The sequence below is a fragment of the Meles meles genome, chromosome 3, assembly GCF_922984935.1.
Source record: "Meles meles chromosome 3, mMelMel3.1 paternal haplotype, whole genome shotgun sequence".
Classification (NCBI taxonomy): Eukaryota; Metazoa; Chordata; class Mammalia; order Carnivora; family Mustelidae; genus Meles; species Meles meles.
Genome location: NC_060068.1, coordinates 31,857,674 through 31,877,417, shown reverse-complemented (window position 1 = coordinate 31,877,417; position 19,744 = coordinate 31,857,674). Strand labels below are relative to the sequence as shown.

The 19,744-nt window shown below is 51.6% G+C and overlaps 1 protein-coding gene across 7 annotated transcripts; it reads left to right on the top strand.

The window, feature by feature from the left end:
- The first annotated feature begins 798 nt into the window (after positions 1–798).
- Positions 799–19,395, top strand: MGAT1 (alpha-1,3-mannosyl-glycoprotein 2-beta-N-acetylglucosaminyltransferase). Of its 7 annotated transcripts, none has more exons than XM_045999431.1 (3): positions 799–820; positions 1,854–2,286; positions 16,815–19,395. In XM_045999431.1, exon 3 carries the CDS (start codon positions 16,902–16,904, stop codon positions 18,243–18,245), a length of 1,344 nt encoding a protein of 447 aa, XP_045855387.1. In that variant the 5' UTR covers positions 799–820; positions 1,854–2,286; positions 16,815–16,901; the 3' UTR covers positions 18,246–19,395. The 7 variants fall into 7 exon arrangements, with proteins under 7 accessions (XP_045855387.1, XP_045855383.1, XP_045855385.1 ...); XM_045999427.1 differs by lacking the exon at positions 799–820 and adding an exon at positions 942–1,091; XM_045999429.1 differs by lacking the exon at positions 799–820 and adding an exon at positions 1,351–1,565.
- The last annotated feature ends 349 nt before the right edge of the window (positions 19,396–19,744 follow it).

Here is a 19,744-nt window from a genome sequence, read left to right as displayed (position 1 = left end):
CAACCAGGGCCATTTTGGGCCTTGCAAGCCCACTGCAGAAGCGGACAGGTTTCTTCCGAGAAAGGGGTCAGGCGGACAGGCTGGGTCGTGTTACAGGCTGGGAGGTCGGAGGCCGCCTCTACCGCTCTCCAGTCCCGTAACCGCAGGCTGACTCCCCGCTGTTCGCGGGGTGGGGGTGGTGGTGACCAAGTAATACAATTAATACTTGCAAAGTGCTTCGCACAGCGTGTACAACGCGCACTGAAGGCGCGGGGCCGGGGGGGAGGGCGTTCATTTTAGAGCACTCTTACCATTTTCTTTCTCTTTTCTGACCCAAGGAAACATCCTGCCGGGGCGACAGAAGCAGCGAGAAAAAAGAAGCGACGCGTAGAGCGACACTTCCTCGGGTGCCGCTCCGGAGCTGCCGGCGCAGGCACCGTTAACTCGGGCCTTGCAGCTTCCCGAGCCGCGCCCGGCCGGCCTGAGTCGCAGCCCGAGAGCGGAGCCGCCCCGGCCTCCCGCAGCAGCCGGGCCGCGCGCGGTTGCTAGGCGACCCGAGCAGGGCCAGCCAAGGCGACCCACCCACTTCCCGGCCCAGGTCTCACCCCGCCCGGCCCGCCGAACGTCAACACCCGCGACCGGCCGGGCGCCGCGGCGCATGCGCGCTTCCTGCTGCGCGGCGCCCGCTGACGCGCGCTCCCGCTCGCCGCCGTACTCTCCGCCCCGCCCCTTCTCGTACTCTCGCCCCTAGCTCAGTTCTCTTCCAGACCCGGTCCGGCCCACACATCGTCTCCGGTCTTGGGAACAGTGCAGACCCACGTCCCGCGCTCCCGTGGTGGCGGTGGTGACGGGCGGGGTGGAGGGAGCGGGGTGCAGAGGAAGAATGAGGCGGGACGAAGGGAGGTGGCCGTGGCCTCGGACTCACTTCCGGAGCACGGGCGGAAGTGGCTGCGGGGGATGGTGGGAGGGGGGGAAGGAGCGCGAGGGGAGGGCCCGGCCGCCGGGGGTCGAGGGGGTGGGGCCTGGGCCGCCTGTCGGGACCCAGCCTGGGGCCTGGACTCCAACCTGGGAGGGCCACGGCTTCCAGCTGAGACCAGGCGGGCGGGATCCAGGTAACGACCCGGAGCCGCCGGGGCGAGGGTCGTCCGGGCGGTAGGGGGTGCGGGATGGGGGGGTGGGGGTCAGAGTCTAGGGAGGGTCGTCGTGTCACTCCTTTCCCGGGTGAGCACGGAGCCGGGGGTGCGGAGGGGACGGGTGGGAGGAGTTAAACTCGTGGGGGGGGGGGTCAGGCGAACGCCACGCCCCTACAGGAAGGACGGGTGTGTGTGTGCGCGTGTGTGTGTTTAGGAATAAATTTAGAAGGGAGGGGGCGACGGGGTGTGTGTGTGTGAGAATAAACTTAGAAGAGAGGGGGCGGCCGGGGTGGGCTTCCCGGCGGAGAAACTGGAGCGCGGTGCGGCCGCTGCCGGCCGGACTCGGGCCTCTCTCCGCGGCCCCGGGAGGGAGTTCGAGACCGGGAAGCCCAGCCCTGCCACAGTTTGGGGAGCCGAGGGGGACGCGAGGCCCAAGGGAAAGCAGCAGGGAACGTACGCGGAAGGGGCCCGGGTCAGGGTCTGGAGTGGGTTGAGTTCATTCCGGGAGCGCTGACCGGGCGATTAAAACACTGAACTCCCTAAGAAGCTTGGGAGATGGAGGAGATGAGTGTGTGGCAGTAACAGGACCAGAGGGAGCAGGGGGAGGGATGTTCTTTTCCATGTGTCTTAGAAGACAGTCTCCATTGAAGGTAGAGGAATCCAGTCTAGGTAAGGGGCCTTAGGCATCCGTGGGGGTACAGCATGGGATAGAAAGTGTCCTAATGTTTAAATATTCCACAGGTTAACACTGACACCAGCCTCCTGGCCATGCCGGTTCTATGGCCTGTTTCTTCTCATGAACCCCAGCAGAAGACAGACCGGCGGGTCCTCACGGTGGATGACCTCCCTTCCCTGAGCAAGAGATGGGATAGAACCCGGGATCTGCCCCACACCAGACTCTGGGCGTAATAAGCCAGCTGAATGAAGGAATGTAACAGACCCCTGGGAGGGACACTGAACCCTGCCGTGGGGGGGGGAGGGGCCTGGACATACCCCTTCCCCCCCAGACTCCTCCCTCTCAGAGTCCACTCAGCCATGGACTTTGGACCTGGATAAGGGGAAAGAAGCTGCACTTTGTTTGGTGTATCTGATTTGGGAGTCTGAGTTTTGGAAATGGAGTGCCGGAAGGGGGTTTGATGATCTCCAGGGGAGCAGCAGAGAGAAGAGAAGAAAGGTAAGGCTCCTGTCTCACTTCCCACTGGGGGTCTTGCTGCTCTTACGCAGAAGATGTTGAGTGGGGCCAATCTGGGGATGCCGCCATTTAGGAAGTGCCCGATGAGAACCCTTACCCCAATGGATACACAGGAAGCTTTACCTCTGTTTCACTCTGTTAGAGTGTAGACTTGTTCCGGCCTCTCTTCACCCAGGTAAGAGGAGTACGTTGTAAGACGGTTTGTGCGGTGGCATTTGAGAGGTTAGGCCTAGGAGAACATGAAGAGAATTTCAGCTCCTGAGGAGAGGCTGGGTTAGACTATCTATAAGGACCAACACCAAGTCAACACATGTTGGGCTAAATAAGACTCTAGGGTGGGTTACTTAGGCAGAGGCAGGCTGCCGTGTTTTGGGGGAACTAACTGAGTGGAACTGCCTTGGGGGAGGTTAGATGATGGTCTGGATAACTTCCTAAATTGTCTCTCTTCAGATTTAGGCCATGAAACTTTACTCAGACCGCAGAAGAACAGAACACAGGTTTAAGATCAGTTGAATTTTCGTTCTAGCTCTGACTTTCTTAGTGTGTAACCCTAGGTATGTCGGTTAAGATCTGCCATGTTCTGTTCACCGGTAAGACAGGGGTAACTAGCTTTAGAGGTCCCTCACAGGTTGTCAAAGGGAGCACATGGGGGACAGATCTTGAAAAGTGTCCAGGGCCGTGTGTGTGGAAAACAGTACTGTTGACATTGCTTGATAATGCTTGTATAACTGGTACATACAAAAAAACTCTGAATGAGGAGTTCTGTTCTTTTATTGAATTAGTGTATTGGCAAAAGCCTTGGATGTCCTCAATTAAAAGCCTGCCCTGAATGTGTCTCATCTTGTTGCTGTTAAAGAATATCTGGGATCATCAAGTGGTGGAAAAGGTGCACAGGTCCTAGGAGAGCTTAGTTTGGGGATTCTGGTCCTCAGGGCTCTCCACACTTGTGATAAGTGTGCCTCTTGGGGTAGTAGATTAAAGAGGGCCAAGTGTGTGGTTAGGAGGTGGAGCTCCATTGCTTGGAGTAACTTCTGGGCCCTTCTTCCTGTGCCATATCCTGGTATTCTCTCCTGCTCTTGAAGATGACAGTGTTTTTGGACTTCCATCTCTTAGTCCTTTCTGTTTTTGCGGGCTGTTCCCACAGACCTGTTCATAGTTACTGTCTCACCTCCTTCCTGCTCCTTCCTTGAACCCCAGTTTACTTATGCCGAGATACCTGTTTTTCTCAGTGACAACAAACAGAAAGGAGATGTGTTGGCAATTTTGATAGGTGGTAGGTTATGGTGGCCTGGGGGCATGGGGCAGAAGGCTTGGCTTCTAGCATCTCTTTGCTTCTCAGTAGCTTGTAACACTTGGAGTTCATATTCATTGGGGTTGGCGCAGTAACTAAGATCATTTGCAAGCTGAAAATCACGTTATTACGACTTAGCTTCTTTTTTTCCTCTCCTTCCTTTTTTGCCTGCCTTCCCCCAGTGGTGAGCTGTTTCTTCTCTGGTGTGAGGCTGGCTCAGGGCAGTACCTTTCAGGCCAGGGTTCTACTTTAGAAGGTCTAGATTTCAGGGTGGCAAGTCACCTACCCCAGCTTGGCCCACCACATTCCTGGTGCCAGTCCTTGCAAGGGCTGTCTGGTCCCAGGATCCTATTGCAGCCCTCATCTTATCTGGAAGGCCTGCGAGTGTACAGAGTTGTGCTGTATATATATGGCGCTTTTGTTACGTGAAGTGTCCAGAAGTGTCCACTTCTCTGTCACCACGCTGTTGTAAGGAAGAGAGAGCAGGGATTATCTCCCTAGTTCGGTAGGTAAGGGGAAGCTACAGAAGCTCTGAGCACAAAGGACTTGCCTCAGTGTCGAGAGGCAGATACTGTAATTGCCTGCCTAGTGCTGGGCTGGTTCTACAGCATCTGACCTAATAAGGGCCATCTAGATCCTGCTGCAAACCTTCAGTGAGGGAAATTTAGTGCCCTGTTAGACAGCCTCTCTGGTAAGACATTTCCTCCCTAGATTGAACCAGAATTCCTCTCCCCTGTCATTTTCACTGAAAGTGCTAGTCCTGTGCTCTGCCTGACCCTGTCTCAAGATAGTCTTCTCAAGACTGTCATTGGCCTTCTCACAGGAGTGCCTTCTCACAGGGGTACCAGGATCTCAGACCACTTAGCCAGGAGCAGTGGTAGACTTAATCGAAAGTTCAGTTTTAACTGAATTTATTTATACCATGTGTCACACAAAAGGAATTGTATGTAGCTAACTAAAAGTCTCATTTCATAGACATTGCTCACTGGTTTGTTTATTAATCTTTTCTCTTTTCTTTGATCTTGGTGAGCTGTGTTCCTGGGCCTCCAAGCGGAGTGTCGATGTTGGGAGAATGGGAGAGGGAAAATTAGACACCGTGCTGATTTAAAACTTTGATTTTACTTCTTCTGATAGTTTCTAGCCAAGATCTGCCTTAAGTTCAGATCATGAATTCTTTCCAAGTTGTAAAAAATTTCAGGGTATCTTAGGTATGGTGTATGGGAAGGCAATTGGAACAATTTTCATGTCCTTCTCCTTATGTCTCCAGTCCTCTTTTGGAGGTAGTGGAGGTGGGCAGGATACAGTATTTTTGCTTCTAAATTCTCTCTTATCTTATGATCAGATCTTCCTATTTTTTCCGTTTTCGCATACTCCAGTTTTGGTTTCATTCCCAGAATTCAGGCACCTAGCTCCTTGTTTCTGCCCTTCTCCCCTTCCCCTCAGCCCATAACTCCTCCTCATGAAATCCCCTTCCCCTCAGCCCATAACACCTCATGAAATCCCCTTCCCCTCAACCCATAACAACTCCTCATGAAGTGTCCAGCAAAAGCCCTGGGCCTCTTTTCCCAGGTCAATGTGGCACATGTCACCCTGGCTTCTTGCCTCCCAGACCAAGTGTTTTCTTTTGTTTCCATCCAAGAATTCAGCCCAAACCAGTTCTCTAACCAGGCTCTTTCTGCTTGGGACAGTCCTTTTGTAGCTGGGGAATTTCTACCTGTAGATCTTCCTGTAAGCCTTGGAATGTCAACAAAATAATCTTTGGATGTAAGTTCTCGTGCACACGCAATTCCCCATTCTTGTCCTCCCCGAACTGCCTTGGATGGAGAAGGATTATTAGTAGACTGGGAATATGACATCTCATGGGCTGGTCTGCCCCATTTTTCAGCATGCTACTATGTCCTTTGTCCTGGAGGGTGATTTTAGCTTCTGATATCTTGGATCTACAAACTAGTATTTCCCAACTCTTTACACTTTTAGGAATTACGGTTTTCCTTCTTACTTTGATGTGGACTGTGAGTGTGTAGGCCTCTTGCATCCCCCAACTCCCTTCATAAGGAAAGCATAAAGAGAGGACCATTGTGCAGAAACAGTGGCTATTGGCTAGCATATGAGTGTGGGCTTGCATTTCTTACCATGGTCCATAAAGTCAGCTCAGCTGGAAACCTTGAAGACACACACACACACAGAGTCCAGTCTCAGTGAGGTGTCAGCTCTTTTCTCCCTCTGCCCCTTCAGAGCTAGGCTCCAGCTACTTCTTCCAGAACTTCTCTGCTGCCCCACTGTGCACCTGTCATGCTGGACACATAGCTATCTCAGTGTATTTTCACTCAAGGGTGCATAAGAGGAAGGAATGAGTGCAGGAATGCCTGGGTCTAAAACCTGGCCATGCCCCTCACTAGGTCTCGTGACCTTCAGCCAGTTGGCACTTACCCTGAGATTCACACTCGTGATCTGTAGAATGGGATGGTAATGCACACTCTGCAGAGCTGTTGGGAAGGTTCTGCATGTGGAGGCCTCTGTACAACTGGTTTATTTCCTTAGCCCCAGGTGGGGGTCGGGAGGGGGGGTTTAGGGCATACCCTGCCCTCCCCCTTTTTTGGGGTCTGGAACCCTTCATAATTCCTGGTTTCATGTAGAAACACGTTAGTGAGCGAAAGCAGTCAGTAACCCCACACTGCTAAGTTCCTGCCAGCGGTGTGGAACACAGGAGGGAAGTGGATTGGGGGAGGGCCTGGAGCCTGTAGACGGTCCTCATCACTTGGTAGGGCTGGCCCTAGACCGGGTGTGCGTGAGTACCCAGGAGCTCTCAGTGCCCCACCCTCCCTTCCCAGGATCTGGTACAGACATCGGGGCTTTTCCAGGGTGCTCCCTTACCCCTTTTTACAGGGCTTCCACAAAATCCTGAGATGAAGTCCTTTATTCCTTAGGTCTCATGGTTCTTACCCCTGGGACAGGTCTGTCCTCTGCTTCTGTACTCAGAGTGAACAGCTCTCATTCCCCATCTTGAAAGAAAAAACCAAAATATTTTAAAAAAGAAAAGAAAAAAAAAACAGTTGGCCCCCCCCTTCTGCTTCTGGCAGCAGGTGTTTCCTCTCTGGCTTCTTTTTTGGCACCTGGGTTCTTGTTCTCACATCCCCGCACCCTGGGGCCCTCTGTGGCCCCAGCTCCTGCCCCCGGAAGCTGGACTTTAGCGGGTTGACGAGCGCTGTCCGAACGACCTCGGCCGTGGATTTGGTGGACTTTGGTGGACGCACCCTCCGGCTGCCAGACCTGGGGCCGGACTGACCCCACCCCTCTGTGAGGCTCCAGGCGCTGGGGCTGGGCTGGAGGCGAGGCTCCCGAAGTCTCCGCGGGACGGGTTGTGCGAGTGGGGTCGGGCTCGTGAGCCGGGAAGGGCGCTGTGTAGCCGCTTCAGCACCGCGTCCCGAAGTTCCGAACCCCGGAAACTTGGGACGCCGGCGGGCGGGGGTGGCCAAGCCGGGCCGAGGGGCGGGCCCGGGACGCTGGGGCCCAGCGAGGGCGGGAGCCTGGCCCCGCCCCGCCCCGCCCCGCCCTCGCCGGGGAAGGGCCACGTTGCTCCGCTGGCGGGCCGGCCCGGCGCGAGTAGGAAGGGCCGGCCGGGAGCTGGGCGCCGGCATCCGCGAGCGCAGGCAGCGCGCCCCGGGGCTGCCGCTTTCGGGGCCGGGAGGTCGGGAGGACCTGGTGAGTGGGGCCCGGGGCGCCGGCGTCCGTCGGCTGGGAGGCCGGCCCCGGGGAGGGGACGGGGGTCTAGCTGAAGGAGGCCCCGCGGCGCGGAGAGGGCGCCCTGGGGCTCGGGTCCCGGGGCGGGAGGCGGCCGCTGTCTGAGCGCTTCGCGGCCCCGGGCGGCCCCGGGCGGCCCCGCGGGAAGGGTTCGGCCCGGCGCGGGTTTGGCCGCGCGGCTCTCGCGAGCCGGGAAGGAGAACTCCGCGCCGCGTCCTCGGAACCCCGGGCCTCCGGCTGCTGGGGCGCGGGCGGGCTCTTCGGGCGGGAGGCGGTTGTGAAACGCGGCGGCGGGGCGTCCGTGGGTGCGGGGCCGGGAGGCGGGGAGCGGGGGGGGGTGGCCTTTCCCCGGACCCACCCCAGCGTCCTTCCACGGGCTACCGGGGTTCCTCCTCCTCAGCCGCGAGGAACAGTGACTCCTTGTGAGAAATATGCAGACGGGAAAGAAAACTTTGACCACCTGTTAGCCGGCGTGTTGGGGGTCGGGTCCCGGAGCGTGCGGGGCCCAGATCGGAAGCGGGGCGGAGAGGCTGTGTGGCCCGCTGATCCGCTTTCAGACTGACCCGGGAGCCCAGGGTGACAGGCTCCACCTCGGCCAACCCTTGCCCCTGAGGGCTGTTTCATGACGCTTTGCTTTAGGTCATCACTGGCTGAGGGGCCAGCTTCGTTTTCTGTCGCTTGTCACAGTTTTCAGACCCCGGAGCCTTTTCTCCTAGACGCTTTCACCCCCCCCCCCCCCGTCTGCCTCCCATGGTGAATCACACCCGTCTGACCCTATTGGGGAGACCATTGAGCTCTTTTGGATTCCTGCCTGTGTCTGGTTGTCAGAGTCGGACCGCGCTGTAGTCATGTTTAATCTCGTGCCATATGTGGCACCTTCAGCTCACTTCCTGTTTGGGACATTGGGGAAATTGTCGCTGTCCTTTTCATAATCAGAAACCAGGGAACCTGCGGAAGATCCAAATCGATCCTTTTTCTGTTCAAATAAGGGAACCAAGGCACAAGGGGGCAATGTACTTGCCCAATGTTACCTGGTTTCCCACGCCTTCAGGTTTTTTGCAGCACTACCATCATGCTTCCTCTTAGTCTTTTCTTTTTCAGGATGAATAACCTGCCTGCCTTCCTCCTAGTTCTTACTCTCTAAGCTCTTGAATTATTTAGTGTATTATCCCTGACTTCTTCTCATTTCTTCCGTCCTTGTGAAAGTATGGAGACTGATACATGATTCAGGAGTCTAGCAGAGGTCTAATAACGAACGAGAAAGTAATTCAGTTACGTCTCCATTATCTGAGGTGTATTCTGTGCTTTGGGTTTTTTAGGCAGTGCATTTTAACCTGATAAGCAAGACAAAGATAGAAGGGAAAGCCTGTCAATACTACTTTAACTCCCATACTTTTTGAAGCTAAGTATGACTTCTCTATTATTGCTCATGAAGGGAAGTTAACTATCTGGTGTTCTCTTACTGTGTAAAAAATGGTTTTGCCAGAGTAGGGGGAGCTAGCTGCAGAATACCATGGAATCAGGGTGGTGGAAAGGGATCTCACAGCTTCTAGGCAGTCCTTCAGGGGAAGAAACTGAGACCCACAGGAGTTGGTGGGACCTGCTCAAAGCTTCCTGGGTTTTGGCTGAGGATTCATACTAAAAATGCTCAGTCCTCATCTTCCACCACAGTGCCGATGTCCTTGTACTTGGTGGTGTGGATCAGCTGTGTCACTTCCCTAAAGGAGTGTGAAGACTAGCAAATCACAACTAGGTTCGAATCTGCGGCTTGCAGGCAAATGTCATTAATTGCAGAACATCAGGCGCTTATATCAGGGTTAAGGACTATCGTTCTGTTTTAGTAAAGGAAGGTGTGGCAGATTATATTTTCCCCAAATGGTCACCCCATACATATCCCATTCCACTTTTTGTTACAATTGGACATTGTTCTCCCCCCACGAGTGGTGGGTTCTGTGGTTTTTCTCCCTTTGAGTGTGGGCAGACACTTATGATTCCTCTGACTTATGAGTAAAATACAGAAGTGATCCCAGGCTGGATCATGAAAAGGATACAGTTTCACCTGGTTTAATCTTTTTCTTGGGACACTCATCTTTGGAACCCAGCCATCAAGTTCGAAAGAAACCCAGGCCATGTGAAGAGGCTACGTGCAGGGCGTTGCAGCCAGAACTTCATCTAACCGTGCTAACATCAACCTGCAGACATGTGCCTGAATAAGCCTTTGAGGGAGAGTTCCCCTCCACCCATCCCCAGCGTTCGAGACTTCCAGCTGAGGTCCCAGACATCATGGAGCAGAAACAGGTCATTCCCCTCTGGCCCACAGTCCAAATTCCTGACCTATTGAAACTGTGAGAAAGAGAGAGTAAATGATTGCTGTTGAACATTAAATGTTTTCATTTTTCACTAATAGCTGTTGAGGAAGGGAATAGCAGTAGAAGCAGACCCCCAGATTTTGGACTTGGGGCTCTGAGCCAGAGGACAGGAGGAGCACTTGCTATGCTTATCAAGGGTGCTTAGATTCTGTTCTACTCGTTATTTCAGGTACTTACTGCTCTATCACACATCACCTCAAAACCTAACGGCCTGAAACAGCAGAAGCATTTTATTCCTATTTTAGCTCGTGGTTCTTCATCATGGTCGTTCCTGCGGTTGCAGTCCAATGTGGCCAGGGCTGGGATCATCCGAAAGCCCTCCTCCCATGTCTAGTGGTTGGTGCTTGCTGCTGGCTAGAACCTTAGCTTGTGAGCCAAGGGTCGTGAGCTGGAACACCTGTAGGTGTCCTATTCATGTGGCTTGGGCTTCCTCCAACATCTGTGGCCGCAGTCAAAGAGCATGCATCTCAGGAGCAACAGGTGGAAACTACATTGCCTTTCCTGGACAGGTTTTGCAACTCATGCATGGTCACTTCCTCCGTAGCCACAGATCAAAGAGGGAACACAGACCTCGCATCCCCCACCTCTAGTGGGAGGAGTGGCATTACATCCTTGTAAGAAGAGCATGTGGGATGGGATATGTGATGATCATCTTTGGAAAAGCACTCTCATACGGCTGGTTTGGTCTTCTTTCTCCCTGATTTAGCTAATAATGCAAGCAGTCTGCCAGCTAGCCACTTGGACTTCATAATGTGCGTCAAGCACTGTAATAGGGTTAAGGGTCATAGAGCTTTTCCCCTAAGGAGTAAGGTGAGAACCACATAAGCACAGCCAGAGATTCTGTTACAGTGTGGAGGGGAGAAACAGGAGGAGGGGAGAGAGAGTGGCGTGAGGGTAGTTGTGGGAAGGCCTAGCTCTGGATGGGGTGCTGTGGAAGGATTTGCTGACCTGGGCTGTAAAGGATGTGTGGGTGCCCACAGTGTGGGTCCACAGGTGATGTTTTGGGATGAAGGAACAGCCAGAGCAAAGACTGCAGCATGTAAGTAAGTGTACTCATTGGGGGAAACAAATAGCTTGTTGGCACCAGAGAATGGGGTTCGGAGGCTAGTGGTTGGAGGTGAGCTTGAAAAAGGATGTTTGAGTTAATTTCTTCTGAAGGCCTTGTGTGTCATGATGAAGTTGAGTTTTATCTGTAGGTAATGGTAGCTAGCCCCTGATTTTTTTTTAAGGCAGACTGGTGTTGTGACCAGCTGTGCATTTTAAGAAAGAAGGGTGCTCTGTGTGGGAAGGTTGCTTAGGGGGAAGCAAGATTAGCGATAGGTAGACGAGCTACATCAGGAGTTCAGGCTTAAAGCAGTATGGCATAAGCAAAGAGAGTTCAGAGGACTGCCAGTGAATGAGTAACTATCTCTTCAATTTTCAGAATTGTGAAATGCTTGGAGCTGGATATGTTTCAGAATCTAGAATTTTTTTGGATTTTAAAAAGATAATCTGGCGCATTTATGATGCAGTATAAAATGTGGAACTGCACCATAATCCAGCATCTTGACTTCTGTGGCAAATGTATAAATAGTCACACTAAATGGATAAATACTATAAATAGCCTTACATTAGATCACATCAGATTTCACCAAAGGTTTTACTGCCAAATGAGTGAAGGAAACTTCTCTTTGTCAGTGCTTTTTGGGCTTGGGGATTGCAGTTAAGGGATGGTGGGTGAGTGGCATCCATACAGAAGTCACTTTTTAGGTCATTAGCAAATCTCTTGCTGGTCAAAGATCCTAGCACAACAGCTTGGATGCACTGGGGGAGCTGGTCCCCGGCCTTGAATAGCTTGTAGCCCTGGGGATTTAACAGATCTTGAGCAAGAAGTTGCACTGATGTCAATGATGGTGAAGGGGAGGTAGACTTCACATTGTCTGACATGACATCTTCCCTGGCAGAGACATGAGAGCACACCAAGTGAAGGAGGAAGGGAAGAAGACAACAGGCATACAGGCTCCTGCGAAAGCCTTGAGGCAGACTCAGGTGTTTATAGCCCAGAAGGATCTAGTAGAGTGGAGCAAAGAGAGCCAGCTAGAGAGGGGACAGAGGAAGGACTGGCTAGCATCTATGTCACAGATGGGCACTATTCTAAACACCTGATGTAGATTATCTCACCCAGGCTTTTTAGCAGTCCAGTGATGTATTCTATTATGATTTCCATCTTAGAGGTGAGGAGATTGAGTTTCAGAGATGTGAAAAAATGTGGGATGGTGCCAAGCATTTGTTTGGCTTGCCCTTGTTACTCCTGACAATAGGAACGAGAGCCTCACCTCCTCAATGAACTGGTTGGCTTGCCAGCCAAAGGCTGGGCTGGACTTTGGCGCTTCATCGTCCCTCAGACATAGCCAGCTGCTGGAGAGCACAGGTGCTTGTGTACACATACACCGTTCATTAACTTCCATTTAGAAAGGAGGATCCCGTCCCAGAGAGTGTGTGAGGAAGCAGTGGGAAATGGCAGTGGGACTCTGGATGAGTCTGTGTAGAGAAGCAGTGGGGCTTGGGAATAGACATGTTGTGTTCTCTGTGGAAAGAGGAGCAAGTTCTGTGACACAGTTTAGCAAAAAGTGGTCATGGTCTGCAGAATGAGGGCCTGAGCGCTAAAGTAGAGGGCTGGGCTGGACTGGGACAGCTGTTTCTTGTGGGTTATCCGGCCGTGCCTGATGGTTACAGACTTGCTTAGAGTCCAGTCCTCTGAGAGACTGACAAGAGTGCCCTGAACTGCATGGCTTAGAAGGATGGGTATATGGGGCGGGGGGGGGGGGGGTGGCTGCTTCTAGGCTTCTGGAAGTGGATGTGGGCCACCTAGTTCTAATGTCAGTAAGAGACAGGTCTGCTTCTCCAGCCTTGAAGTAGCTTCGGATGATGGGGTTCAGTCTCTTTTTTCCTTCTGCCATCCCTTTATCTAAAGACTTTCCTGCCCAGTCAGTTAGGAGGCAGGAATTCAGGGGATAGGAAATGCTGACGAGGAGATTAGAGGGAAAGATCCATCAATGACCACATCCTGAGGCAGAGTGAGAAAGAAACTGGAAATCTGTTGTCTTTCTCTTTTAAGAAACTCTGATTTGTGTATGAGCACTGATAACATAGGAATTTAATGACACAGTAAAGTGGAAATGGACTTGAGTTTTCTAGGAAGACTGGTTCTGTGGAGTTGTGGGGGTGGATGGTTTCTCAGAGGAAGATAGGTGGCGGTGCTGCTAGCAGAGGCTGAGGGAGTCTCCCCAGGAGGGAGACCGAATCCAGGTTCCTCTAGAGATCCTTCAGGATCAACACTTTGATCCTTTGACCCTGGATCTGCCTGCCCAAGAGTCCAGAAGTGCAGATATGAGATCTGGAACCTGAGATTTTAGTGGCGGTGAGGCAGAGGGTAACTGGCAGAGCAGTGGGCACAAGAGGGCACAGACCTGAAGCTTTAGGGTGTGAAAAGTGGAGATCAGAAGTAGGAGGGCCAGGGAGAGAGTTGCATTGTCAATAATGTCAGCTGTCTGGAAATTGGATGGTGTGGTAGATCTTTCAAGTAGTGGGTTCTAGTTGGGTAAGAGGGTTGGTAGGACCATGCCTTTTTCGTTTAAGATGTGTGTCCCAGTCCCTTCCCAGAGCTTGGCAGATAGCAGATGTGCGATGGGTGTTTGAGGAGTTCAGGACAAATGGATTGCTTCAGTTGCCCCAACTGATGTGCCTAACTGCGGCCATATTAGACAAAGTTAGTCAAAACGGTGGGCCACATTCCCATATTGACTTTAAGAAACTTTACTTGGAAATTTCAATTTGCAAAAAAGATCAAGAATTAGAATGGTATAAGGACACTCATTCCGTTACTCAGATTCACCTATTAGCATTTTGCCACATTTGCTCTCTCTCTCTCTCTGTATACATGATACTTTTTTTCTGAGCCTTTTGAGAAGTTGCATCCTTCGTGGCTCTCTGCTCCTAATTACTTCAGTCTGAATTAGCTAAGAATTGGGATTTTATTTTCCATAAGCACAGTATGGCTGTTTGTCAGTCCGCATTGATACTTAATTGACTATCTACATTCCAGTTTTATAATTTGACCCAATAATGTCTTTCTTTAAAAAGTTTTATTGAGGTACAATTGACATAAAGGGCACATATTTAAAATGTATAGTATTATAAGTCTGTAAGTATGTATACACCCATGAAGCTGTTATCCCAGTCAAGATAATAGCAGACTTTCCTACTGTCCCTTTGTAATACCTCCCCTCACTGTCCCCTTTGTCCTTACTGCCTCCATGCCTAGGCAACCACTCTGCATTCTGTCACTCTAGGTTACTTTGTATTTTCTGGAGATTTATGTATGTGGAATCAGTGTATGTGCTCTTCTTTCCATCTTTCACATATCACTGGATTATTTTGAGATTCACCCATGTGTTATATCAGTAGTTTATGCCGTTGAATATTACTCCGCTTTATAGCTAAGCCACAATTTGTTTATCCATATTCCTCTGTGGATGGGCATTGGGTTTTTCCCAGTTTGTGGTGATTTTGAATAAAGCTGCTATAAACATTCCAGACAATTTTGCATGGACGTGTTTTTATACCTCTTCAGTATATGTCTAAGAGTGGACTTGGTAACTCTCTGTTTAGCATTTGACAAACTGCCAAACTGCTGTAAAAGGACATTAGTTTCATACCTTAACACCATATACAGAAATTAACTCAAAATGAACCATAAACCTAAATGTAAAACCTGAAAGAGAAAACAAAGGGAAAGATATGTGTGATTTTGGCAATGATTCCTTAGATACAGTGTGAAAAGCATGATCCATAAAAGATGAAACCCTTGATAATTGAATATCATTAAAATTAAGAACTTGTTTTTCATTTGACACTCTTGAGACGACAACTGTTTGAACTTTTGCATCTGATGAGTGAGAAAATTTTATCTTAGTATAGTTCAGTTTTCATTTTTCTTATTTTAAGTGAAATTGAATATCTTTTCATATGTCTAAGGACCATTTCAGTATCTTTTTGTGTTTTGGCTTTTTACCCACTCAGTTTAAAAGTTCTTTGTCTCTTAGAGTATTGGCTTTTTATTTGTATGTATGTTATAAATATTCTCTCCCAGTTTGTCTTTTAACTTGGCTAATGGTGTTTATATCATGCAAAAGTGTTTTTACTTATTACTCCCTCTCGATTTTGAATCAATCTTAGAAAGCCTTTCTCGGGGCACCTGAGTGGCTCAGTGGGTTGAGCCTCTGCCTTCAGTTCAGGTCTTGATCTCAGGGTCCTGGGATTGAGCCCCACATTGGGCTCTCTGCTCAAGCAGGGAGCCTGCTTCCTCCTCTCTCTCTCTGCCTGCCTCTCTCCTACTTGTGATCTCTGTCTGTCAAATAAATAAATAAAATCTTTAAAAAAAAAAAAAGAAAGCCTTTCTCTGTACCCAGGTTATAGAGGAATTGACCCATATTTTCTTCTAGCACTTGCATAGTTACGTTTATTTAATTTAGTTCTCTAATCCACTTGGAAGTTATTCTTCTGTACAGCTCTAATTTTGTCTTTCCAAATAGCTATATAGTTGTTATAACAACTAATAAGACCATTTTTTTGTCCTAGTAATTTTAAATATCACCTGTATCATATATCAGATTTCTACCTGAATTTGTGTCTCTTTTCTGTAGTTGAAATTGTATTCCTTTGGATGATCTGTTTATCTACGTACTAACATCACATAGTTTTATTTATAGAAGATTTGTAATATGTAGCACTTTAGTGGATGGTAGGGCTAGTCCCTCTTTCACACCTTGTTTTCATTATTTCCCTAGATGATCTTGTATGTTTATTTTTTCATTTTTTAAAAAATTTAAATTCAGGTAGCCAACATATGGTACATCATTGATTTTTGATATAATGTTCAGGATTCATTAATTGCATATAACACCCAGTGCCCATTAGTGTCACTTTGGCTCCCAAAAAACTTATTTTTATTGAGATTTCTGATGATGCTGAAATGTCCTAAGAACAAGGATATGTAAGTCCTCTTTTGTGTCTTTCAAGAACCATAGTCTTTTTCATACAGGTTTTGAATATTTCTTATTAAGTTTATTCTTACATAGTTTATAATTTCTTTGGCTGCGGTAAATAGGGTCTTCTCAGCCATTGTGACTTGTAATGAGTTTATTATTTGTGGATATGAAGACTATTGATTTGTGCAGTTTACTTTTTATATCCTGCTACTTTTCTCAATTCGTCAGTGGTCTGGATTTATCATTAATTCTCTTAGAGTTTCCCAGGCATATTCTTACAGTATCAACAAATAAAGATAGTCTTGCTTCTTTTGCAACTTCTGCCTTTGTCTTCTGTAGTCCATTCACACTGGCTGATCCCTACAGCAGAAGTTTAAATAGTCATATAGATGGTGGGCAGCTTGGCTTTGCCCCTGACCCTTGTGAGAATGCCCCCAGTGCTTCCTTACTGGGTAAGGTCTGGCTTTAGCTTAGAGGTGCAATATTAGAGTTTTTATTTTTATTTTTTAAAGCTTTTGTTTGTTTATTTATTTATTTATTTATTTGAGAGAGAAGAAAAAAGCGTGGTCATGTGAGCTGGCAGGAGGAGCAGAGGGAGAGAAACTGCAGCAGACTCCCAGTTGAGCCTGGAGCTCTCAGGACCCTGAGATCTTGACCTGAGCTGATAGCAAGGGTCATCGCTTAACTGACTGAGCCACCCAGGTGCCACTGACATTAGAGTTTTTAAAGCAGTAATCTTTGAGCAATGGGAGACAGGTGGTCTCATGTCTAGCCCTGCCCCTAAACTCTGAATGGAAGACGAGACAGAAGGGTATCAGGTATGGCAGGAAAGGGAGGATTCCCTTGCTTCCTCCTCTGCAGCATCACTCTCTACTTACCCTTCACTCCACATTGGTTTTCTGAGGACTCATGGACTCACTGCGGAGTGGGGGGAGTATGGGGTCCTGTCCCATCTGCCCCAGGTTAGGAGACAGGCAGCGCTTTTCTGAGGGAGCTCTGGGTCAGCCCCCCCGGCCTCCCTCCTCCCAGCGCACCCCGTGCCTCTGTGATGAAGGCTGGTTTTCTGTGTCCTCTCCGCAGGTGCATGGCCGCTTCCTAGCCGCGCAGTAGGCGAGCCCCGGGCAGCCCCGGGCCCCACCCCGGCCGGCCTCCCCAGCGGGGGCCAGGATGCTGAAGAAGCAGTCCGCAGGGCTGGTGCTGTGGGGCGCCGTCCTCTTCGTGGCCTGGAACGCCCTGCTGCTGCTCTTCTTCTGGACGCGCCCGGCGCCCGGCAGGCTGCCATCGGACAGCGCTCTCGAGGACGACCCGGCCGGCCTCACGCGCGAAGTGATCCGCCTGGCCGAGGACGCCGAGGCCGAGCTGGAGCGGCAGCGGGGGCTGCTGCAGCAGATCCGCGAGCACCATGCCCGCTGGAGCCGGCGGTGGCGGGCGCCCTCGGCTGCCCCGCCCGGCCCGCCGCGCCCACCCGCATCCCCCGCGCCGGCCGTGATCCCCATCCTGGTCATCGCGTGTGACCGCAGCACGGTTCGGCGCTGCCTGGACAAGCTGCTGCACTACCGGCCGTCGGCCGAGCTCTTCCCCATCATCGTCAGCCAGGACTGTGGGCACGAGGAGACTGCGCGGGTCATCGCCTCATACGGCAGCGCCGTCACGCACATCCGGCAGCCAGACCTGAGCAGCATCGCGGTGCCTCCCGACCACCGCAAGTTCCAGGGCTACTACAAGATTGCACGCCACTACCGCTGGGCGCTGGGCCAGGTGTTCCGCAGCTTCCAGTTCGCAGCGGCTGTGGTGGTGGAGGACGACCTGGAGGTGGCCCCGGACTTCTTCGAGTACTTCCAGGCCACCTACCCGCTACTGCGCGCGGACCCGTCGCTCTGGTGCGTGTCGGCCTGGAACGACAACGGTAAGGAGCAGATGGTGGATGCCGGCAAGCCCGAGCTGCTCTACCGCACCGACTTCTTCCCGGGCCTCGGCTGGCTGCTGCTGGCCGAGCTCTGGGCCGAGCTGGAGCCCAAGTGGCCGCGGGCCTTCTGGGATGACTGGATGCGCCGGCCGGAGCAGCGGCAGGGGCGGGCCTGCGTGCGCCCTGAGATCTCCAGAACGATGACCTTTGGCCGCAAGGGCGTCAGCCACGGTCAGTTCTTCGACCAGCACCTCAAGTTCATCAAGCTGAACCAGCACTTCGTGCCCTTCACCCAGCTGGACCTGTCCTACCTGCGGCAGGAGACCTATGACAGAGATTTCCTGGCCCGCGTCTACGCGGCACCCCTGCTGCAGGTGGAGAAGGTGAGGACCAGTGAGCGCAGCGAGTTGGGGGAGGTGCGGGTGCAGTACACCGGCAGGGACAGCTTCAAGGCCTTTGCGAAAGCCCTGGGCGTCATGGACGACCTCAAGTCCGGCGTCCCCAGGGCCGGCTACCGGGGCATCGTCAGCTTCCTGTTCCGGGGCCGCCGTGTCCACTTGGCCCCCCCGCAGACCTGGGACGGCTACGATCCGAGCTGGAATTAGCTGCACCGGCCTGCCCCTGCTCCTGCTGGGCTCCTTCCTCGCTGCAGAGTGGGCTGAGACAGACCGAGCCCCTGGGCTGTTCATCCTCTCTGTGTGTCTCTCTTGCATACATTTACCTTTTCTTTTCTTTCTTTCTTTTTCCTTTCTTTTTCTTTTTTTGAATGGCATTCAAGAGCACAGAGGATGAGATGAGGGTTATTCTCCTATTCTCAAGGGGGTCAGATCAGGGGAACCTTGCGGGGGTGTGTTGGGTGGTATTAGCAGGAAGCCACTGTGTGGCAGGGAGAGACTTGGGCATATTGGGGCCACAGACTTCCACGTTCCAGGTTTTCTCAGAGCATCTGCGAGGTGGGCAGCTTTAGCTCTCTTTCCCCTGTCCTGCCTCTTCTAGCCAGGGTGTGGGCTCACCTCCTGTATCTGCTCCCCGTTCCCACCTTCTCCCAGTTGGAGGGGTTGTTGGGTTCTTCGCAAAGGAGACACCTGCGGCCAGAGTGAGACTAACCAAAGGGGTGTCGTCATCAGAGTCTGGGTGGAGCTGTTGGGCTTTCAGGGTTTACTGCTGCCCACCCCTGTTTGTCTTCTGCCCCTCTCCTAAGCCTATCCTCCTCTCTGCTCTTCTTTCCTTGCACCTTAGCAGTGTGTGAGTCTAAGATGGGAAGTCGAAGGGGGAGAGCCAGACTTCTTCTCAGCTTATCCACAGAAGTTGGGGTGGGGGGTGCGGAGAATGTGGTAGAGGAAAAGCCTTGGTGTGCTGGGACGTGCCTCCCTCATCCTGCCTCTAAGAAACAGACTCTGTTCCTGGGTCCTGGCCTTTCTAAAAATTGACCCCTTTCCTGTTGCAGTAGGAGGTTTCATGCTGGCTTTCTGGAAGACAGATTAGCTCCTTGTGTCCTTTTTCCCCTGGGGTTTGGAGCACAGGCCACCCTCTGAAGGTTGAGGCCTCAGGTGGCCCTCTCAGGGTGAGGTGGAGAGATAGCTCCTGCCTCCCTCCCCTGTCCACCGGGCATTCCCCTTTCTGCTCAGATTGCGGTGAGGATGGCAGGTTGGAGAGCAATGTATGTGTGTTTGCTTCTGGCCTGACCGCAGTTCACGGAAGAAAGTTGAAGCTACAGAATTATTTTCAAAAATAAAGGCTGAATTGTCTGAAAAACAGTGTGCGTGTGTTTGTGTCCTGGAACAGGAAGAGGGGGTGGAGAAGGAGCAGAAGGGTAGAGGAAGAAGGAAAAAGAAGGGAGGACCAGGGCTGAGGGAAGGGCCTGGACAGCAAGAGGAAGTGGATCAGCTAAAGGAAGGAAAGTGGATGACCGGAAGACGGGAGCTGGGAGGGCTTGGGTGTGAAAGAAAGGCCAGACGTGGACGAAGGGGTGGGAGAGGAGGTGCAGGGGTGGAGGGGGTTGGTCCAAGGTTACAGTGCCCTGTTGCTCATCTCTGGAGTTGTGCTGTGAGCCCTTGGTGGATTTGAGCCCCCTGTAAGGCTGAAGGCCTGGTCTGAGAGGACC